This window comes from Arctopsyche grandis, chromosome 2, assembly GCF_051622035.1.
Source record: "Arctopsyche grandis isolate Sample6627 chromosome 2, ASM5162203v2, whole genome shotgun sequence".
In the NCBI taxonomy this organism is placed as follows: Eukaryota; Metazoa; Arthropoda; class Insecta; order Trichoptera; family Hydropsychidae; genus Arctopsyche; species Arctopsyche grandis.
In genome coordinates, this window is record NC_135356.1 from 17,323,695 (window position 1) to 17,349,218 (window position 25,524).

The 25,524-nt window shown below is 33.4% G+C and overlaps 1 protein-coding gene across 7 annotated transcripts in view; it reads right to left on the reverse strand.

Moving 5' to 3' along the window:
- Positions 1-2,144: 2,144 nt before the first annotated feature.
- Imp (IGF-II mRNA-binding protein) overlaps positions 2,145-25,524 on the reverse strand; it is a 35,480-nt gene continuing 12,100 nt past the window's right edge. Inside the window, exons 1-8 of one of the 7 annotated variants that reach the window (XM_077446172.1) lie at positions 14,013-14,171; positions 9,349-9,519; positions 8,750-9,103; positions 8,315-8,558; positions 8,074-8,238; positions 7,759-7,959; positions 7,431-7,676; positions 2,145-4,662 (exon numbers count right to left, since the gene is read on the reverse strand). In XM_077446172.1, the coding sequence (XP_077302298.1) occupies positions 4,564-4,662; positions 7,431-7,676; positions 7,759-7,959; positions 8,074-8,238; positions 8,315-8,558; positions 8,750-9,103; positions 9,349-9,519; positions 14,013-14,035 (1,503 nt within the window). In that variant the 5' untranslated portion in view covers positions 14,036-14,171 and the 3' untranslated portion in view covers positions 2,145-4,563. Of the gene's footprint in view, positions 4,663-5,917; positions 6,575-7,430; positions 7,677-7,758; positions 7,960-8,073; positions 8,239-8,314; positions 8,559-8,749; positions 9,104-9,348; positions 9,520-14,012; positions 14,172-22,142; positions 22,586-25,524 lie in introns of those variants that run through there. The other 6 variants (XM_077446176.1, XM_077446174.1, XM_077446171.1 and 3 more) reach the window with 6 other exon arrangements.

Genomic DNA, 25,524 nt, shown 5'->3' on the forward strand with positions numbered 1-25,524 from the left:
ATAAACCTTCAAACGCATTCAACCAAATTAATTTAATTTACCACAGAGTTACAAATACAATTTATTCTGGATATTTGGTAGAACTTGGTGATAGCGTCATTGAAGGTATCTATCTGAATTATAATCAAGTTGTACTCTGAAATGAAGCTCAAGAATTTAATGGATTACGACCACGAATCGCTATAACCAGGTGCTACCACATATAATATTATTCTCGTACAGGACCAGTAGCATTATTTTCTATTTGTAATGCAAAAATCGTGTTATATAGATATTTCGTTGAAAAGAATATTGTACAATGAATTGCTTAGTTCAAAATTCGGTTATGGACAAAGGCAGAGTAAACGTCGCTTTGCAACCGCTGGTCCTATATACGTAATAAATATTTCTATACATACGTACATGCATACTCACACAATTGTGGGACTTAAAAAACATGGTACCATATTTGTACTCTCAAAACTGAGATAAAGTGTAAATAATATGTTTCTCAACACACCAGACAGACACACACACACACACAGAGAGAGAGAGAGAAAACATACATACACACATGCACACATTCAAACAGACACATGCACAAGTAGCACATCAAAAAATTGACATGAAACCATCTATTTAAAACTTTCACTATACACAACCAAAATGCACATGTATATATTTACTCAAAAAAATATGTCAATATGCTAGATGAAATTTCAAAAGTGGGATTGCCAATTCGGTTCACAAGAAAACGGTCCTCAGATTTAAAAACTTTTTCACTGAAGTTGATTCTCTTTGAAGATTCTCGGTATCAGCAATTTATATTTAGTGTACATCTACACATTTTAGCAACACGTTTAGTTTCGACTTGACTTGAAATACATAAAATAGAATTATTAATAGTAACTCTCGACGAGTCTTCGTTATTGATCTCGCCAAATATACAAATCGGTTGCCTTATCAAGTCCTGCCCCAGAATGGAATGGTCATATTCATAACTCAAAACACATGAATATTCCCACATTTGTAATGATAACTAAACTTGTTTTTCAGTAAGATCAAATAGAAATATTTAAGTATGCTATTAGCCTAAATTGTTAATTTGACATGTATTTCATATAAGTAAATGAGGAAAAATGTTATTTGTTAAAATATAAATATTGGAAAAATAGGGATATTTCAACAAAATAATATTAATTGAAGCACCATATATTCGATTTACACTGTACATGCAATATTTCCTCATAGAATTGTACTAAATTATGAATATACATGGACACCATACAGTGAAATCTCAACATTACTCATTTCAATTGTTTTGTCATCACTATTGAAAAAATAAATTATATTATATAAGAGTTGATGGGCTCATTTGACAGTATCTCTAATTTATATTATACTTTAAAAACTATGTTTGTATAGGAATAGAATTTTGGGTAGAATTTAATTTGTATAGAATTTGTTAATACTCTTATATTTATGTACACTAAATAAATATTCTCAGAATTGTTTTATATTTAACAACGTAGTAGTGAGATTTCACTGTAAAATGAAACAATATTATGTTAAAATCAAGTACATTATACTCCCAACTTTAATAGTAATATGGATCATAATGGTCTCCGGAATCTTAAGAGAAAAACCAATCGCAAGTGCACTGAACTGGTTAAAAATTTACTCACTGAAATAAAATAAATATAAAACATCAAAGGAAAAGTTGACACCACAATTTGATATTTACGACATTTATTTAAAAATCATTAAAATTACATGAGTTTAAAAAGTTTGAATTCCACAAATTATGAAGCTTACGAGTAAATCCATTGATTTTCGATGGGCCTGATGATTATTGACAATTTAGGTTAAACAGCCGAAATGACACATATCCAAAATACAGCAGAACGTAAGCTGATTTCCAGAACAAATGGATGCTCGTAAAACGTATCAATCTAGAAATAATGATTTCTAGCCAGTTACAGGACCTGAGATATTTTATTAAAACCTTACTTAGTTGAACAAAAAAAAAATGACTCGATCACAGCACAATTTTCAAAATTCACTAAACTAAAAGATTGAATTTATAATAGATTGTGAAATCATATGATCTCAAATTTCAAATTAATTTATCTTGTTTATATTTTTGAGATATTTTTTTTTTATTTCATAACCCACATACAAAAAAAATTTTAAACTTAAAATCTAAAAAATGTCTTGAAATTTGTTATTATTTTATATTAATAAATGAAAAAAGGATTAACCCAAAATTTGATTAGTTTTGCCATTTCTATGTTGACCTCCAAATTTCTAGGAAAAATTAAGCTTTCTTATAAACTATGAATGCAAACAAAAGAAACCTGTTTCACTATTGATTCATTTTTAAATGGAAAAATTAAAATGAAGGGTAAAAGCTCAATAATTAGTAGAAGTGGATGAAAAATGTAAAATGTGTAAATGCAAAATTCTCCTTATATAAATATAGAATAACGGTAATTTATAATTAATTAACAAAATAAACATTACGGCTATTTCTCACACAATTCATTAAATCATCCACATCCACAGTTACGAGTCTCCTACCCGAATATAAAAGTTGTAATTAAAATATATACAATTTGTTACAAATAAAATATATATACTGTTATATGTATATTCACCATGTTTCAATGAAATATGAAAAAAACTGATAATTTTGTCTAAATCTATCTAAAAACCTAGTTGGGTGGTAACAATATTTCAGAGGTAGAAAAAGAAGATACCGAGTGGAATCTGAATTGATCCAATTGCAATAATTATGAAATCTAGTTAACGCAGCAAAAGAATTGAACAGCTTTCAGTAAAAAAATACAAGTCATTAAAAATAACATTATAAACATTATTAAAATCACACTAATAAAAATGTAACTAATATACAACTTATTAATAACATTGTGTAGATAGATATATACATTTTAAAAGCATTTGATATATTAATCTTTGTAATCATCAGAATGTGCATTCAAACCAACAGAACACACCACTACCTTGATATAATAAACCAACATCACCAACCAACTCCAGCACAAAATTAAGTTAGTTCAAATGCTTCATAATATCAAAGTCGAGGTTTCTTTAACTACAGAATTAACATTATTCCAGATAAATATATCAATGTGCAATAAAATACATCCGTAAAAGCAAATATTTCAATGAATGTCTCAATATGTGGTACAAAATGAAATTCGAAAAATTGTCACAAATTTCATGACATCAAAAAAAAAAAGAATCTGAAGATCAACAAAGCGGAAATTTTGGCTAATGCTTCAATCAAAAATCCGCAGGGATCAAAAATTCACAAAATTAACATCAATCCAGTTACACACCTGATTATAAAATTAGTCTCAAGATTTTAACAGTGAAAAGTAGTTATACAAAATTTGATTAGTCATTTAACAGAATTGTAAATAAGTATAATGTAAACTATTTTTTTTGTGCTAAGGACTGTACTGAGGATAAGCCACAAGTATGCATCAGGAACCACAATTATTTTTAGATCATCTTCAGTACATTCCCATTTGCAAATATATGGGTATGTGGGTATCCGGGTACTAGTAAATTTTGTGTATACATTTGTATGGTTCAAATTGTATATACATATATATATATATGTATTATAATAATATATAATTCGAAGACGAGGTAGTATTAGGTATATAGGTAATCCGCAGATTACAAATATGTGTATAAAAAAACTTTGAATACTCTGATAATGAAACTTAATGTAATATGAACGGGAAGAAAAACTGAATACTAGAACGAAACTTGTTTTTTCCCACAATGATGAAGATTGTAACATTGCTATTCGTTAAGTTATCTTTGGGAAAAACAGTACATTGTCTTCTGGAAGAAAGGGGAAAAAATTGAAAAATAAGTATTATTGGAGGAACTTCTTGATAAGCAACAAATCAGATTGGCGAATTCTGAATGAAGACTAATTGTCCAAATCAATTAATATTCATATCTTTGCCATCAACTTCATCCAAATTTATATCCATTAATTTAAAATTAAAATTTCAGCCGCCTCGGCTCCAAACAACCGATCAAATTAAAAAAAATTACAAAATTGCAGAGCATGCTAATTGAACTGAAAAAATATATAACACTAATCACATCTATTGAAGTAAAAAATTAACGAAAATCGTTATATGAAAAAAAGAGAAAATCGGTCAGTTTGTTTAGCATGTGTATAGTGATACTTCATTAGATTTTAAAACACTCCGAAATCATATAAGACGTATTAAACAGTATCGTCCAAATTCAAAATAAATTAAAAAATATTTTAAAATGAAAAATATGTGAGGGGGGGTACACAGTTAAAAATCTATAAAATCAATTATGAACATATCAGATCACTATAAGAAAAAACAATAGAACAAAATTTAAAGTTAATGTCTATTATACAGTAAATATTATTTAAAAATATATAGTTAATGTAAAAAATATTTTGTTAACGAAGTGCAATCAACAGTGGTTCTAAAAAAAAAAAACTTAAAATTGGGCCATTTAAGACTTTACAACTTTAGTGTACATGTCTAAATATTCATTTTACTGCTGTTGCGGTGGGGTTGGTGGTGCGCCATTTCGACGATGGCGGCCAGGTGCCGTTGCTTGTGATACCATTTGCCGAATACGTCTCTGGGCAGACTGAAAATAAATGTAATTTTAAATTATTTTCAACTATTTACATTCAAATACAGTTTCAAGTCACGTGTACCGGAAAATCACCGGATTTTTTTACTTTTATAGACCTCAAATAATTCCCGCATTATAAGAAAACTAGGAAACTTTGACAATTAAAACCAAGAATTCTAACAATTGCCAAAAAAAACTGTAATCGATTAGTAATGTTCTATTTATTGCTTTTGAAAAAATTAATCAAAAAGCTGCAGAAAAACGGTTTAAACTCAAAAGTTATTGGATAAAATTTTAAAACAATACTGAGATTTCGTTGTCGTACAATAAGAACCATAGAAGAATAAGAAAAATGAAGAATTTCAAATTTAAAAAAAAAATAAAGAATTTCAAATTTTAAAATGAAGAAATGTCAAAAGTATAAATTAAAATAAAAATCCAAACAAACTATAAGTTTAGGAGTCAATATTTTACGAAATTATTGAGAACTGACCTTTGCCTATCTCATAAAATAATTTTTTGACTAATATTTATCAAAAAAATATATAGGAATAGCTGATGATTAAATATTTTTCTAACATTCAAACAAGAAATCAACATGACCATATATATAGGCTTCTTCCAACAGCAAACCAAGTAACAACAAAGACAGTAGTAAATACTACCATCATTGGTAAGAATAAGCCTGGCTAATTACTCTGAATGCTGTAATAACTTCACAAAAACTTCTACTTTCCTATTTCATATGTAAATGTTTATACCATACACAATCGAATAATAGCACCTTGATTTCATTAAATTCGACATTACTTAATGAAATTTGGAAAATTTGACTTGTTCATTTGTAAATAGGATTTTAAAAAACATTTATTGATTGTGGAAACATATTGATTGAAAACATATAAGATTACCAAATCAAATATGTTTTAGTAGTAAATATTTATCACTTGGGCTCAAAACACTTCATATATCGCAACGAATGTACAAAAGAATACAATAAAACCGACTCACATTACACAATTCCACACGTTCAGATAAAAGACGCAAGCTTACGCCGTTAGATCTTCTTTTGACCAATTCATGAGGTGAAAACTCAAAAACCAGGCCCATTTTAGCAAAAAAAAATATATAAAACAGCCGCGAGTGTGCAAATTTTTCTACGCAGTGGGGAAAAATATCAAGAGCACTGAAGAAAGAACAAATAGATTCACTTGTTCATTTAAAAATAAAACACATAATATCCAAAATGCAAAAACAGTGATTTTTTTAAACAAAATTTATTCGACATTACATTACAGTACATTTATATTTTCATACAAATAGTCATTTGGAATGATGCTTCCCATGATGTATTGCTGACATATAGAAAAATACCATATTTTCAAAGTTAACATTATGAATAATAATTTTCCAATTGAATTTTGATTTATTTAGAGTTTAATTTAAATAAAAGTGAAAGAAAATTAATGATTGCAATAAATTGATTGATTGTTAAAATTTAACGTGTATTTTGAATTCATAAGATAGCTTACAACTGAATATTTCTTTGTTCAATCCTAAAATCAATGGAAATTTCGCAACAACGCTTTAGATATGTGACTTTATAGTGACCAATATGTCCAAAATAATAAATGCAACAAAGGTAGAATGAATAAATGGTAAAAAAATATACATCGCATATATATCACAGCTAAAATTTACAAATTTATAAATAAATCATCAAGCGCTTCATAATATACATTATATTAAATTTATCTCTTTTGGGGTTAGGTAAGATAAATTACCTGAAAAATGAGCTGCAGCATCAGCTTTAATTGCAAATCGATCATTCTTTGTCCAGTCATTGCATTCTTAGAAGCAACGATTTGCTTGTCGATTATTAAACCGTCACGGCTTTTTCAGCTTATCCCGCTTCAGGGATGCTCTACAAACACAAAAATCGTAATTCAAATTAATGATTTTCAATTTTACACATTGAAATATCGTAGTATACATCAAATTACAAAATTCATTAATAAATATTTAAACTCGTACTTATCCTTAAAATACAAATTCCGCTAGCAAAAGTTTCTTCGCAAAAATTTCTTCAGCACAAAAAATTCGCACACATGTGAAATACGCAATATGCAAAAAAAAATCAAAACAAGACTCGCGCAAATTTCAATACATCAAAGCCAACGAAAAATGTTGGTCTTTAGAAAGGCATTGATGTATTAAAATAACAAAAATGTGAGCCCAAGTGAAAAATATTTCTACGGAGTGAAAAAGCAAGAAAACATTTAAATCTCACTCTCGTCTTTATTCCAAATACTTACTTTAAAAAATAGTCATAAAACCCAAATGATACATACACATACTAAATTTTATTCTCGATAATATAAAGACCTGACGGAACCAGTTCTGTTGAAGTAATTCTTCTTTAACCATTTACATATCATTCATATAAAAAAAATGAAAGAAAATAAAAAAGAATGATTTTAAAATAAAAACAGTGGTAATTATAAAACAATGCTAACTTTAAAAAATATGAAAAACTAGTCAAAATCATGTCAGGGTTAACCTAAGTTGTCTAAATTTATGAATCCAGTTACAAGAATTAAGACAACAGCAAAAGAGAACTTACTTTCGTAAACGATTATATAATACATACAAGACTGTAATTAAAAAAATGGCTAAAAAAAAGAAATTTTTAACGCCTCCTTTAATATAATTGAACAATTACATAACAAAACTCTTATAGAACAAACCCGTAAACTGAAATTTTTAAAAACAAAACAAACCTGCACACTGAAGAATGGCCCAATAATATGCACTGTAGTATCTTGATCTGGTTGGGCAGCACCCTGTTCAGGCAGCTTAATCAAGGAACCAGTGATACGTTGCATCTCTCGAACATTTTGACCACCCTTACCGATAATACGCCCTACTTGAGTGCTAGCAACCATAATTTCTACAGTAAGACGGACATCGTCAGTACCAGAGACAAAGCCTTCTTCCCGCATCTTCTCGAAAATTAAAAATTGTGCCTACGAAAAATTCACATACAAATTCAAACTCACGTAAAATATCTAGGTAAATCTCATAATGCGTAATTTATTTGAAATATACCTTCCATTGTGCTTCTGGTGTTCCTACTATAGTAACTTTACGTTCCTGGGTCTGTGCCTGTGTTTCTTGTGCCTTTTCTTGCTCCAAAGGTGCAATTTTCACCGAGGCTCCGCTAAATCGTATAATATTTCGAATATGTGAACCCTTTGTACCGATAATAGCACCAACAGCATTGTTTGGAATGTACAAATAAGTAGTTTCCTAAAAATTAAAACAAAACAAATTATTAGCACATGAAGATAAAGGAATAGTAATCCCATATCTAACTAATGTGTACTAAGAACACCATTTTTAGACTATGAATATCAAAATTACCTGATAATCACCAGTGCCCTGTTGAGAATTGGCTTGACCGGGGACTGGAGTGTACAAAGGAGGAGCATACGGTGGAGGCCCACCACAATAAGCACCACGACTAGTTGTAGACATCATAGCCATTGGATGAAGTCCAGGGAACATAAGACTTTGGGGTGCAAGAACCTGAAAAAGTGCATGAAATATTATTTTAAAGTCCCAGGAATTATGTTGGTTTAAAACAGAACATTATCTTCTTTACCTGTAAATCATTTTCATAACTTTGTCTCAATTTTGCTGAAATCAAAGCCTCGGCACGCGCCATATTATCTATTCCGCCTTTTACTGTAATAATTCTTTCCAGGTTAAAACTATTGATATCATTTATCGAAGAAACCGTGATCTTTGTATCAGTATCTTGCATAATGCGTTTAATAGTATTTCCCCCCTTTCCAATAATCCTTCCAATAAGATTATTGTGGGCTAATATTTTTAGAGAAATCTCGCTATAAAATAAATACACGTGTAAGGATTAACTCAGAACTTCTTTATTGTATATAGGAAGGTATTACTCGTTGAGTATATTGTAAATATTGAACTAAGCGTCAATTTAACCGTTAGCCAAAGATGCAAAACGCTTTTTTTATCAACATACAGTATACTTCCGGGGTACATAAATGCAATAAATAAAATTTACCCTTTATTAGTGTTATTGGCCTCATTCTGCATTACATCCAGTATACGTCTGCAAGCACTTGTACAATTATCAGGGTTACCGTAAATGGTAATGGCTTTTTCGAGAGATCCAACATTATCCTTGCGATGAACATCAACACGGGCTCGACTCTGCTGGGTTATATTCCTAATGGTACTCCCTTGTCTGCCGATTATGGCTCCGACCATGTCGCTCTGAACGAGCAGTCGAAGCGGAAAATCAGTAGGACGTGCTTGCGCACCAGTGCGTCCTGCGGGTTTACTGCGACGGCGATCTAGCGACTCGACCTTAAGTCGGTTGCCATCCATCTCCATACCATTCAACCCATTGACAGCTCTAAACAAAAAAAGGCAAACAGAATGAAAGTTAATAATAAGAAACTAGCATAAAGGGAAAATAGTAGTGTTTAACAACGCAATAACCACCTCGAATCATTATCAAAAACCAGAAACAGTACTCAAAAGCCTAGTGTTAGAATAAATGCGGTATAGAATAAGCAATTTGGCGATCTCTTAGAGACCTGAAGCAGTTACATTAGAAAAGAATGGGGGGGATCCATTGTCTACAATGTTAGTACTCACTGCTGGGCCTGCTCCTGTGTCTCGAAAGTGATGTGCACTGTTTGGGAATGGGCATCTCGGCTGCTCACTCTGTCACAGTTTTGGACGTTGCCAAAAGGCGTCAGGAGTGGCTCTAAGTCGTTGTAGCATGTGTGTAGTGGCATCCCGCTGATCACAATCTTTGCAGAATGGCTGTATGAAAACGCCAATATTCATTATTCGCGAAGAATATATTTGCAAAATTATCAAACGTGTGCCGGATTTTCCCCCCATTCTGTCGTCAAATGAGATTCGAAAGCAACTATTGTATCCTGCGTTAATCTTTAGGGGTTGGTGATAACCAATGGGCGTTTATAAAAATAAAAAAATAACAAAGACTTTGATTAGGCGTTTAATTTTAAACTTAAGCATGTTTTGATATGCAATATTTTCTACAAAATTAAATCAAATGAAAAAATAAATGAAAACATGTTACATGATACATAACTATGCATACAGTTCGAAATCATTTAACGACAATTAATTAACTCTAATTACTATTGTCTTTCAATTCATTACTACTCATGATTCCATTCAATCTTTTTTGAATGCTGTAACTGCAATTGAAGCTTTTACAACAGCACTCTGATGTCGGCTATGGCTACTAGCATACAGTGACATCATCTATGTAGTAATATTTAAAACTCAGAAATGTCATCATGGGATATAAGAAATACGAATCTTCATGACCCTTGACAAACTTCTTTGAAATGGCTGAACAAGAAAAGCAGTACACACAGTTCGATCGATACAAAACATATGCTAAAATCAGAACAGATAGCATTTGTCAACATACAATTTATTGGCAGAAGTCAAATGACTTTTAGACCAAAATGTACATAAAACAACCTATAGAAAAGAATTTTGAAAAAAATACATTTAAATTTTGTCTACAAATTATTATTTCATTTGAATACCCCTTTGTGGAAATATCTCGATGATTATTTTGACTTGCATTATACATATATTCGCTAACATTGCACCTTATTGATTCTACTGTTTAATTATTAGCAAAATTTTTCAACTTACAATACACATTTCTAGACCACAAATTGTGGTCATATTCCTGTAGAAATTTTGTGAGTATGGAGAAAATACTTTGGCTACGAGATCACAAAACTGAAATACGATCACACAATTATGACAGTGTTTCTATTATAATCTAGCATAATGAACTGATCAAAGGTAAAACGATACAATGCGAGTGACACAGCATCCCACACTTATAAATAGCATTGATAATACAATGCCTTGATAATAATAATACGACCTACCCTTGCCCCTCGAAAATTCTTTTCTATAAATTGCTCTTCAGATTCACCTATAAACTTCTCAAACTATGCAAAAAAAAAATGTAAGCGACATATGACACATCCATTTAATTATGCGACACTCAATATAACCTGGCCTGGATAAACTTGGTAAAAATAACGATAAACTAAATCCTAAATTTCAAAAGAAATTAATGTACATATATAATTTACAATAATTTTTCAGTATTTTAGTCTAAAATTTTCGCAGTTATTTACCTGAACAATTATTTAAAAACCTTTTTTTAAGGTTTTTAAATTTAAGAAATCGAAAACAAAATTTTTAAATCAATTCGTATCTGTAGTATGAATAATATAGATATATTTATGAATATAAATTAATATGAAGTCAAAAGTTGTATAAAATCATTCTCTAACGTTTTAACCAGTATTGGTATTCCAGTCCACGAAAATATGTAGTAACCATAGAAGTAGAATGCATAGAATGGTCATTGTTAACAAAAGTACCGTCTAAAAGCGAGCCATCGAAGAGAGAGACGGAAAGAGAGACAAGAGAGAGACAGATGAAGTTTAGCAAACAATGAACAAACTCTGCCGCGCAGAGTTTTTGTAGCAACATTTTTAGAGGCTGAGAGCGATTCTATGCATTCTGTTTCTATGGTAGTAACCAACAATCATGGGATTGATAAAATTTAATTTAAAAGAAAATTAAAACGTTTTGCATATTAAGTACAGAACGCAAAATTTATCCAGATTAACTATCAAAACATTGTTTTTTTAACTATTTATATTTATAGTTGATTTTAAAGTAATTTCATCTAAAAATCTTGAGATTATTTAAATTAGAATGGATAAAAATAAATCATTATTTATTTGGCGTTTTGCTTTACGGGGCTACCTTTCCAGGTATCGATCTACCAGAATTGAGATTACTCGGCCAACTAAAATAGCCTTGCAATATCAAAAGGCCTTATTGCATATTATTCATTATGCAAATTTCGCAACACATCAAAATCTTGATTCTATTATTGGGCACCGGTTATCTCAAGTGCAAGCCAACATTCGGGTATCCCCTTTTCTTCCTCCTATCAATTTGCTAAATTGAGTTTTCAATGCAATCCGGTTCTAGGATGGGGGGGTTGATCGGGCAGTTGGATTCGGTTACTTGGGCAGTCCAGATTTGGCGCCTCGTGAAGGGAACATGGAAAGGGGCGGGAGGGATGCCGGTTGCCATGTACGTCTCCATGTCGTCATGGGCACGCGCCCTCATGAATGGGCTGTCTTGAAGCGTTGGGGTGGGCGGAAAGATGGGTATGGTGAAAGGGGGTGGCTACGCCTGCGCCCCAGCACCACCCCTACTCCCGCCCACGTTGCGACCAAGGTATACGCCCAACAGTTTGTACGCGTCCCGTTCACACCACAACCACACTGATATCTACTCGTATATTGTATAGTCATGGGCGATTCTAGGTGTGGCATCGCATTTGACCATCTAGCAATCAATTGTCATAATCGACAAACTGCGCACAGTACTAATGGATAACATGTCCCATCACATATTTTACGAACTAATTTCCTATAAAATTAAGCAAAAATAAACAAAATATCTAATCTTATTATACAAATTTAAAAATTCAAAGGTTTTCCTAATCAATTTTTCATTTTCTATACATAAAATTTTTCCAATTATTTAGTGCATGTACATTACCAATACAATTGCAATGTACATGCACGTTTATACTTCCTATACATTTAAAATGTCTAGTAAATGTTTAAAATACCCATAGCAACATTACGTTAATATAAAAACTATAGACAGTAAATGCATCGACCAACAGTATGTATCCAGTTTGGACATATTCAGAACAAGTCAAAAGTAGTAACTTAAAAATTGAAATTTTTAAAATCAATTTTTATGTATGAATTTATATATATATATATATCGATCTAATTTTTAAATAAATTATTTACAAACAAGTGAAAAAAAATCAAATATACATTCAAGCATTTTCATGTGCAGATGTTTCATTGAAAACGTTAAACTTTTTGAAAACTAATGTGTTGGTAGTACTGAATTCAATTAAACAATCATTTAAAAAAAATACCGAAATAACTATTCCACGCCCATGTGTGCATACACATACAAATAAAAATAGTAGATTTGCCGACTATACAAATCTGTTTTCAATTTTTCAAACAATCAACTAACTATCAATTAGCTGTAAAATCTCCTGAATTAGTTCCAATATTGACGCTTATTTCAATGAATTCGAGCAACGCCGGGCAGTTCGTCGCTCGCTTCAAAATTACACGAGCACTGAGAATTTAAAAAAAAAAGTGCGAATCTACAAGCTCGGTATCAACTGTCAACACCACCATCATCATCACAGACAAACCAGAGCGAGTGCCCATATCGTGACGTCACTGCTCGCCTAACCGACCGGTCGGAGCGTAAATACTCGTATCGATTAAAAACACGCCGCGCTCGGAATTCTGTACGAAATCACTGAAGCGAAGACACAAAACCCGTAATCATTACAGCATAATAGAATCAAGATCGCTTACACTTTCAAATCATCGACACGTACTCCCTAGACTCGACCCCAACTAATCACAAATTCAACAATACGCCAATACACCATAACGACGATAATAAAACTTGACACTTAGCTAGTGGTTGCTTACAATTTGATAACATTTGAAAATAGTTGAATCGTTGGACTGTGTTCGCCGACTTTTACTACTGACAAAAAAAAAAAAAAAGCAGTGCATTATTTATATAGCACTGCTGAATTTCCGACCATTTCATTTGTTGCCATAAATAAACATCGTCCCAATTACAGACTATTGTTTGAATACAAAGCACACGCTCAGTTCAAAGGGGAAGAGGAACACACACACGCAGATACAACTAACTTAGCTCAGATGCTTCTTCAGACACAGGACAGAGTGCAGCATGAAGAATCGGAGGGCGCAAAAACTCCCAAGATAGATGTGACAGAGATGCCTAGAGTGCTAGACACATCTACGGGGCAAAAGTTACGACTCTCCGAGTAAATTTAGACCGCGCGCGGTCTGAATTTTGGCACAACCCTGGAAATCGCCGGTCCGTGTTTTGCACATCGAGAAAGAGCCCTGGCAACGGGGCGTGCCGAATCAACACGTGTCTGGCGCGCGACCGCCATTTTCGCTCGTCATAACCACAGGAGACCTGGAGGATGAAGACAGCCTCGTGATAAGAGATAGAAGGGGGACTTTTGACAATGAGACAGGGTTACGCAAGATATGGCGCTCCACGTGAGGCGTGGCCAGACTAGGTTATGGTATGAGTGATACGGACCGGCTTCCGGTCAGTTTGCCCCACGTGAACCGTACCTGGCAACCTCGTACACAGCCATGATGATGATGTGGCTCAACGGCTTCCGAGCTGGATGCGGGGGGTGGCGGGGGGGGCGATTGCGGGAAAGGGCTGCTGGGGCAGTCGTAAAAGTCACGCGACAGCACGGCTGCTCATGCTACGGCACCGAGACCACTAAACACGCCAGACCCAGCAGTGCTGCGAGCAACAGTTGCACGGAAAAGCAGAGGCGGCAGGAGAGGGGCTAAGGGCATTTACCAACGCACGTGCTCTCATATCAATGCACTTTGACTTCAAACCCCCCCCCCGCCACCCCCTCCTCCCTCCTACTCTCCATCCTCCTGCCGTGGCCTGTCCTGTCGTGAGCTGGCCACCAGTTTGCCTTCCATTTTGGCCTGGGTGCAAACTGCAACGAGCCTCTGGGGCAAAACCTAGCTGTCACACGTTTGCCGCTCGCAACACTTCTGATGTAGCAGCATCTTGCGATTATATCATTACGTTGAGCGGTAATTCGATTAGGCAATTTTTGCCATGTAAATCGCGAATACGAAATATTTAGCACTCGAGTTCTCATTAGTATGAGAGTTATCGTTAGTGTGATGGATTTTAGTGACTTTTGGGGGGGCGAGCGCTTTGTGATCAATAATCACCGAACCGCGTTGAGGTGATACGCGAAGGTGGTGGATTTGCACTGCCAATTATTGTCAACCGGTGAACAGACCCAAGGCTGTGGTCATTAGAAATTCCAACGTATGTACGTTATTTCACTTTCGTATGTCCAAGTTACGGTGACCATTTTTTTACAAGGCTCTTTTAAGGCCCCGTATTCACCAAGTTGCGGAAACTTTGCCCCCATTAAGTTACAGCTCTTAGGGCGAAAACACACGGCGGTGATTATTTTTAGATACTTGTGAAAAAAATGAGCCGTGCCATGCACAGATAAATTGAACGCCCGGCACGCCCAGCCCCAATATGACCCTCTGGACCTTTTACGGTAAAATTGTATGCTTGTATTTATCCTTGCTTGACAGTGATCGATAACGGTGTATCCCATATTTCAAGAAATGTAGGAGACCACCCACAGCAAGGAGCCATGCACACGATGTGACGTTCACCGCTGTGTGGGCTCGAGCACGGTTGCAAAGTTGTCGCAACTTGGTGAATACGGGGATTTATGCCCCGTGGTTGCAGTTATATATATTTTTACTTCACTCATAAGTAGAGATCGGACCGGAAGCGTGCCGTTCATTGTTATTTGTTCGCCGTGCTTTGTCCAATTTTATGAAGAACCTTTTTTTTGCACTCTAGCTTTGTAAATAGACCCAAGACGCCCTGATTCCAGGAAAAAGCACGCTTCCTATCCGCCCTTTGCTAAAATGCTTTATAATTTTATAAAATATTAGCACAACACACCGGCCCAATTTTTATCGAAAATTTTTCAAAAAAGAATACGTTTTTCTGTTTACATCTATCTACTAGATCAGGGTAGCCTTATTAGGGCAACTATTTGTAATTGCGATCTACTTCTTTCTATAAAAATTCATTGCGATCGACAAATATAAAACACATCGGGGGGGGGGGGGGGGGTGATAATAATATTTACAAAGATAAAACGTTTAAACAATTGAATTTAAAATATAATCATAAAACAAAAAAAAATGGCAACAGTAAATACCACATAAGATAAAAATATTATAAACGAGATTGTTAGCACTGGCCAAATTTGGCAATATTTTCAAAGACGGAATTATACGACGGATCGTAAATATTAGTCAAGATTTTTTTTATAATGCTCATATCAGATAATGCGAATTCAGTCAAATACGTGAGCCGAGACAATTTTTTTAGGATCGAGTATTTATCTACATTCGTCGATACTGATACATCAGCACAACGAATACTTCCGGATATTTTCAGGCTACATTTGTCAAAATAAAGAGAAATATCAACTTCAAATCACGTCGCGAGCCCGGTTGGGCAGCCCTGTATACCAATTTTATACCATGATTAAAGAGCGGACCCAGAGCGCGCTCTCCATTGTTCACATGTTGTAAATGCATTGTTAAAGGTTTGCCGAACCTTTTTTACGAAGAATTTACAATAATGGAACAATAGACGGCACGCTTCCGGTCCTACCTCTAACCATGATTCGTACTAGAAAAAGAGACGTGTTTTCTACAATGTACTCAACATGAGATATTTACAATGATTGATCGCTGACACAGTTTCAACGCACACGTATTTGTTTCCTATGCATTCAAAACTTCAATAGAATACTAATCACGGTCATGAGGTGAAAACTACAATAAACGTTCATAAACTGAAATTAGCATGAATGATAAGAAAATTTTATAATAAGACATACAATTCATATATCCTGAAGATTTCGATTTCATACCCATAGCCGCCGACAAGACTTTAATGCTAATCGAAACTTATAGATTTAAAAAAAATTGGTTTTGTTTTATCCAAGAAAATATGACAACACCGGCACGATTTGAAAAACATTAAAAATGAAGTATTGCAATTTTATATTTATATTCCGAAAACTGAGAGCACAGAAGAAAGGTATCAATTTTACTCGTAAACATTACATACAGATTACAGTGAAAGAAGACCACTGTATTTAGGAACGTGTAACAGTTCCTAAATACAGACATTTTCACGAAAACCGAACGAGCAAAATGGCGGGAACAATAGCCCGACCCAAATCCTCCATCTTGAAATAAACATCGGAGTTATCTGTAAATATCTGTGAATCAAGTCAAGGGGCGAAAAGTGAATAAACATTGCAACAATTTTCGATTGATAATAAACGGAGCAGACGTCTTTCACAAATAAATGCAACACAAAAAAACCAGGATAAACAAACAACACCCATACTATGTAAAACACTATCATGCAACTTTTTTTATCAGATATTTGAGCACATTTCATTTAAGAATATCGGGCGATAAAACTCTTGAATATGTACATAATACATATGGTTACCATTCATAAGCATTGCGATTGAGGCTTTGCGGGTTATCTGCCACTTTAAGTTAACACATACATATCATAACAACGAGCAATGTGTTGAATTATTTAATATTTTCAGATTATTTTTTCGAATCGGGCTTTGCTTCAAAAAGCTTCGAAGATCGAAAATATGTAGTTTCAATGTTTAATTAAAATCCGACGTCTGTTTGGTTTGGTGACAATGATGGCATATGTATTAAAAGCCGTTAGTTAAAAAAATATTCAATGATATTAACTATCATACAAACTCAAAGCCGTCCTTTGAAACTGTATACGTTTGTATGAGAACGCGACAAACAAATGAAAATACTAAAAAGGATACATTGTATGAACGACACTGAACATCAAAAAAACACCCGAAAAAGCATAGAAATTATTAAGAGGGCTGGACCACAGCGCTTTGTCCATACAAACGTATTAGATTTCTCCCTTCCTCAATTATGGCTAGAGGTAGGACCGGAAGCGTGCCGTCTATTGTTCCATTATTGTAAATGCTTTGTAAAAAAGGTTCGGCAAACCTTTAACAATGGATTTACAACATGTGAACAATGAACAGCGCGCTCTGGGTCCGCTCTTTAATTATGGCACTAGAGAAATTTATTTTTTAATATGCTATTTATATCCACCACAGGCATGTTTCTATTATTTTATTTTTTTGATTAATCAAAAAATCAAAAATCATAGAAAAAAAATAGAAACATGCCTATGGTGGATATCCATAGCATACTAAAAAATAATTGCTCTAGTGCCATAATTGAGGAAGGGAGAAGTCTTAATTAGAAGAATTAATTAAAAAAAAATAGAAACATGCCTATGGTGGATATCCATAGCATATTAAAAATTATTGCTCTAGTGCCATACTTGAGGAAGGGAGAAGTCTTAATTAGAAGAATTAATAAAAAAAAAAAAATAGAAACATGCCTATGGTGGATATCCATAGCATATTAAAAAATAATTGCTCTAGTGCCATAATTGAGGAAGGGAGAAATCTAATACGTTTGTATGGATAAGGCGCTGGGGTCCAGCCCTCTCAAGCATTTATAATGGAAGTGTAGTTTGGTTCTGTATAAGTATATCAATAATGTTATCATTATATGTATGTATGTACATGAAAATATCAGCGAAGGCAACCAGCTCTGCATAGGTTAAAAATTCATTTATGTACTATATAATAAATTCTCGATTTCAGATCGTTAAATAACAAATGTTGAATTCAGTATTATCGAGGTTCTGTGTCGACGAATTAAATGCGTACTTTTACAACCAGGTATACATTTATCATTATGAAATAACGATATGAAATAGAGACCAGGTAACAGGTCAATTCATATGCCAAATTGAAATAATGACATTTTGAATCGGAAATTGATAACGAACCATCGATTTATGAACCTCGCTCAGTCGAAATAGCTCGCATTGTTTATGCAAAATGTTACCTTGCATTTCCGCTTTGCAATATGTGGAACAACTTTACACTGCGGTTGTAAAATAAATAAAGATAATAAATAAAAACCTGTACTCCCGTCTTCAAAAGCGTTTCTTAGACGATAAAACAAGTATTTAATATAGGTATTTGTATATTTCAAGTCTATTGTTAAGTATTGTTTCTATAGAAAAGTATATACAATTACAAAAACATTATTGAGATGGAAACGATAACTTCCCGGGTCATTGATCTGGCATTCATTGATCCGTCATCCCTGGATTCCAGGGCCTGGAAGACGTCTACATAGAATATTAAATTATTGAGAAAACCCTCGTTTTCCGAGAATCGCTTCCGGAAAGATAAATATACTTACTGGTGGAAAAATTGTTAATTCATTTCGATGACAACATTAAACACACCTTATCTACAAATCAATACGCGTTTTCGACAAATATTATTATATATTTCGTAACGATTTCCATTATCATTATGCGTACCGAAATCACATGATTGCAAATAACCATTTCGAAATGGTTACGAATAATTTTTAAACGCCAAGAAGTTTTTTTTGAAAAATTTTACTTCGCCTGTCAAAACCAAATTAATCATCAACTACGGAAAAATGTCTTTAAAATCGTCAAATATTTTTTTTATCTCACGACAGTATTCATCAGGGTTGTGGAGTCAAAGTCGGAACATTTCAAGCAGAGTCAGAGTAGTAAAAAAACGATCGGATAAGAGATATAAAAATTACCACTAACACGAAAACCATGTGAAATGCAAAGGAGGTATGTAAAAATCAACCGACTCCAACTCCTTTTAATTATTTCCCTAATTAAGAGTATTGAGTATGTGTCGATCTCCAATTTTATTGAAGTAAATCTACTAATCTAATACATAATTTCGAAAGAGACTTTGAATGTAACTATTGTTGGTTCGTAGAAAAACAAATGAATATTCAAATAAATTTAAAGAAAATAAAACTATTCAAATAAATTTAGTAAAATGTTTACTATTAGATTATTAGCCATGTTTAAGCGATTTATATTACAAAAAAAAAACCGAGCGAAGCCGGGTAAAAACACTAGTAAATTATAAATAAAATCGTTCAATTGCATTGATTTATTTGTGTATGAAATTCATACACATACACTATGAATTTACTTACTTTTTCTTTATACATAACTATTTCATTCAAAAATTGGGTTACATGTTAATTTTTTATATTTTGTAAATCGCTATAATTTTTACCTCCTTTACGTTTCACTTACGATTATTATTACTACTAACAATGTTATACGTTGGCAAGAAATTCGATCTTACTAAAATCTTTGGAGTCGGTAAATTTTGATCTGAATCCACAGCCTTGGTATTTATCTCAAGTTATGCATTTATAAAAAAAAATGTACCTAATATAAAAGATTTTTACTTATTGGCGCCGTCCACACACAAAATATCTATTAACGATATTTGCAATATTTTCCAAATTCCGTTCCCATATTGCAACCTGTGGTTGCTATTTAGGAACTGGATATGGAAAATATTACAAATATCGTTAGTAGATATCGTGTGTGTGGACGGCGCCATTGGCCAATAAAACGATTTAATGAATTTATTTCCTATACCTAACCAGAATAAAAATAAATGAAACTCGACTACGTAAGATAGAAACATCGCCTTTGATGTTACAATTCATGTTTGATAAACTACATATGCTTATTCACGTAAGCCGAGTTTATCACATACGCAGTTCGTAGACAAAGTCTGAAGATTTGCAAATGGTTTCGGACAAAGTTCGCTAATTTCAATGGAAAAAATACTTGCATGTAGTCTTACAACAGTATTTACTGACAATAACTGTTTGAAAAGGGGAGGGGGGGGATATTTCAAAACAATATGTAATTTAGAAAAACATTTTTAAAAACAAATCCGTGCAGAAAAATTCGGTTTGTTGTCTGTGTAGTACGTAATCGTAGCCGTGTCGCCTATGTATTTATTTATGAATAGAGCTAGTACCGGACGACGTGCTATTAGAATACTAACATAACTGAATTGGCAACGGGTCACACGTTTTATTGATTTATATTAAATATTTAAATATTTAAATTTTGATAAATAGATGAATGGAACGCTACTTATTGAAAAAATAAAAACACGACCAGGAATAAAAATACTATGGGTATTCCAAGCTGTCTCAATTAACTTTCAAAGATAATAAATAACACATTCCATATTGAAATACTTGTAAATAGGATTTTGAGCTATTTTTCCTATTATGCTGTGCATTAACATTAGAATAATATAAAACTATGATTACTAACCAAATTAAATTAAAATTGTAAAATAGAAAATGATCGGTAGATCAGTAGCTATTAAAATAGATATAAGATATATTGTGAACATAATAAAAAGCATTTAAAAATCAAAAAAAATATTGGAATACACCATGTTAATTTGCAGCCGGTGAATACCTGAACAAAGTACCTGACCTTTCATAATGGTCAACAGCGCATCAACCGATTCTACATATGTACATATATACATAGTTGAAGATATGAATCAGATATATAATCTTTCCGAAGCATGAACGTAGTTCTCAGTTCAAGTATTTTGAAATTGCGTGTCTTTAATTAATTAGTGTAAATTTCATCGTCTGTAGAAGTCTCGAGCAATTTTCGATTCTATTATTTAGAGCTATTCCAATTACCGTGCGGAATGAAGTTATTGAATGCACTTTGAATACGAACAATATAATGCCAATCGATCGGATTCACCTCACGGCACCATCACAAATTCACAACGACTATTTCAGTCGCCCGCTCTTCTAAATCAGATGTTTTCAACCACCGGTCTGTCGGCGAAAACTTTCCAACTGTGAAAATCATAAATAAGTTCGCAGTAAACATTCGAACTCTAGAATATCCACAATACTGAGCAAGAGAATGTACTCCATACACGATATATCCATCTTTATTTAGAAGTTAGACGAAGGGTTCTTTCATGTCTTGCCGAAATGAGGGAAGCAGTTTCTACGAGAGCAAAGCCCAACTTCAGCTATTCATAAATTTAGTCGACGACAAATGAATGACTCATGAGCTATGTACGTACGTATATGGCGGAAATATTTAATCTCATCAATGAACTTAACATTTTCTTTAGAGGACTTCGAAGAAGGATGCGTTCAAAAAGAAACGAGCTCTTTGAAATATATAGAAATGCGTCCACTTATGATTCCTTCTGACGTCAACGGGAAATAAGCACAATAACAGAAGTTATCATATAATAAAATGTCATCAGAAACCTTTTGTGTTGAGTCTGATATGTTAGAATTAAAATGTTAAATAGTATATTTCACATATTATTTCGATTGATTTTGATATACTTTTATCGGTCTGTAGAGGTGAGGTTGAAAGCCACTGGTCTAGATGGAACTAATCTTGCGGAGTAGAAACCTTCATTTGCTCTATCTCCATAGTGCAGAAACCGAAATACAATGAGGCGTTATATACGAGTCTCCAGAGATTGGAGATGGACTTTAAATTCAATACTGACAGACAAAATTGTCCGATAAGTACGTGCATGCATGTGTACATTTATAACAAAAACAACTTACAATACAGAGCTGCAGTTTGAATAACTGCTGTAGCCAACAACAAATACACACATATTTCCACATTAAACGACAATATTTAACAATACTTACGCGTAAAATCCTGCAAAATATGCACATATTGTATACACGTATGTACATACATTGTTGGGATTTGACCCGAGGCAATTCGCAATATCCGTTTCTGAATTCTGAGGTGTTTTCTAAAGACGCACAAAGCTTTTTCTTGGCGACAATGCATACAAAGTTTGACTCGCCCGACCATAATAATATCACATCCGTAAAACAGTCGACCCTTTCGTACCTGTGTTCGAAAATACATATATTATTCAAATTTCTCGTAGCTTCCTACCATCATAGAAAGCTACGAGAAAATTACAATCAATATATCGTTCCCGATATATTGATTGTTTGAAAAATAATTAAGTTTATGAATTGTAATAATTCCTTGAATAATATAAAGCAATTTCCCAGTTCAGCCTCTGAAGTGACGATCGTTTTCAATCGTGCTACAGTGACGATCCGATCCTCAATCACTACAAAAATAATAATCTATTTAGTAAAAAATACAATACAATAATAACAAATACAATAATCGGTAAACAGCGGGGGCAATTGCAAATAACAACGGTTCCACCAGTGTTTAAGGCAAGAGCAAAAAAGGTCGAAAAATTTTTCTTGAGAAATTAAAACTTGTGCACCGATCTTTAGCCCAAGTCTAGTTGAGCTGAGATCGGCTACACGAGGTTTTCACTACATGCTATATTGTCAATATCTTAGAAAGGACATGCTTTTACAAGCATTTTGCCCTCGTGCTGAGAAACACTGATGTTATACCATTTCTTAAAAAAAAACAAGTGTATACGATCTCGGTGCGCCAAAGCGCACATATTCCACATATGCCAAAGCAAACAACCGGCTTGAATTTCTAGACACTCATTTTTTCCACTTTTTGTCTGCTAGATTTTTAAGCAATTAACAACACACCTTTATTAAAAGAAAAGTATTAAAAGAAAACGTTTAAAAATCAATTATTAATATATTTTTGACTAGTTTGAATATATGTATTCCATCTAACCCACATAAGTTGATTCATATGGCGAATTACATTCATTCCAAGTGGTCAAAATATATTACAACTGAAAATACACTTCAATTATAAGTTACTATCATATTAGATGGCTTTCGTGAAACGTCGCTCGATTAGTCAATTGAGTTGGAAATTTCCTTAGACATTCTCAGAGTTATCGTAATACAACACTCATTACTAGACACCGGATAATCACAGTGCGTTTTCTAGGAATCGGGGCGGTTTAGTTCTATTTACAAAGCTAGAATCCAAAAAAAAAACGTTCGGCGAACCTTTAACAGTGCAATGCACAGCACCCTCTGGGTCCGTTTTTTTCAAGGCGGCACCTTGGTTATCCGGCCTTTACTCATTACCATAATTCGTAATACCTAACAAATATTAACGAATTATTGAATTCTAAAGCATTTTTAAAAACATCAGAACTGTTAAAGCTCAACTGTTATATTACAATTGGAGAACATTGTTGTGAGTGTATTTGCGCTTGTAGAATTATAATTAAAGAGCGGCGGTCAGGTTTCCGCCATAAAACAACAATAAACCTCTCCATTGTCCAAGAAAGCAGGAGCAAAAAAAAATGAACAGTGAACCATTTATTTCAGTCGTCGAGCAACCTGACCGCCGTCTCTTAGTTATAATTTACAAGTTGATTTCTATTCGAATATGAATTACCTCAAACGCCAGTTGGAATATAAATATAAATACACCTCGAATGTAACATATGTATATACAAACTCGACGACGGGATACACCGAAAGTCAAGAAAACGAGTCTCAGGAAAGTCAGTCGAACGGAATAGACCCATAACTATATCTAGTTATGTTTATGAGCAGAGATTGGCGGACAAGTCGCTTTTGCCCACACAAATGGTTCACTATTGTCGACCTTTTTTTGCTCTCTTGCTATGTAGGACAATATGCACAATTGTCCTACAAAGCAAGAGAAAAAAAAGATTGACAATGTTAATTGACAACAGTGAACCTTTTGTTGTGCATAAAATAATCCTGGCCGCCAATCTCAGGTCATGACTAGATAACGGCGGTCGAGTTTCTGCCATAAAATAACAATATACCTCTCTATTATCCGACAAAGCTAGAGAGCAAAAAAAAAACGGTTGACAATAAGCAACCTCTCTTTCCTGGGAAATAGCACTCGAGCGCCTATCCTTAGTCATGACTAGAGTACAGACCCAAAGCGGACCGCTCATTATTCAATTGTTGTAAATGCTTTGTAAAAGATAAGAGATATAAAAAAAGACGGTCTTAATGTGAAACGTAAAGGAGGTTTATAAAAAGGGCTTTAGTCATGACTAATCTTACCACGTGGTTATCAAAAGGGCATGTCAATGTTTTTAATATTGTCCAATACGTAATTTAAAAAAAAAAGAAATACTGCACGAAGGATTTCTGTACATGTACATGTACAGAAGTCAGTTACATGTACATATGATGAAAACCTCATCATATGTACATGTAACTGACTGTACTGCCTTTCAGAACCGCTAAAAATATATAAATGTTTATTTCATATTTTTATGCTCGCCAATTTTATCTCATTGGACAGAGGAACTAGGCCGATCGCCAATTTAATCTTAATTGTATATAAAAATGATACTAAATTACATACCTATATATAGGGGATAATACTATTGACTCGATATGAAAAAATACGATATTTAGTTTTATTCCTATATTTAGGTACTTATCTAATCATGTCATCATAAATATTAATCAATCATAATTTCATCTGAAATCCACAAAATATAATTCTGAATTACGTACACTGGAGGACTCTGGGCGAGATGCAGACGGGATAAATTGAAGAGGATGAGGGTACAATATAACAACTGCTTTTCGAGATACCAGGGGGATGCAACGCGTCGCAGATGTTTGTGGAAGGGAACGTGCCTCACTTTGAGGACAATTTTTAGGATGAGAGCCGCGGCCTCCCTACATTAACGTGTCTCTATTATATTCAACATTATATACATTCGATGGATGGGAAGTGGTTCACCGACCGCCATGTATTATTTATTTATTATTATATCACTGCTATTATGTTTATTCTATAGTATTATTTATTTATATGGACGATAAGGGTTGCACCATTCTTCCTATATAGTCTAGAATAAAAAATATTATTATATGAATGAATGAATTATAGAATAACAATAGTAAATTATTCCAAAGAGTAAACTATTTCGAAGAATACATATTATCCTCTCAGTTCAATACACATGCATACTGTCCATATTATAGATCTATTTTCAAAAACGGTATTAATTATCGATTTATTTATATTGTTTTATCAACGTTAAACAATCTTTAGGAATAACCATACATAGTAGATGATTAGAGATGTCGCGGATATTCTCGAATTTTCTATGCA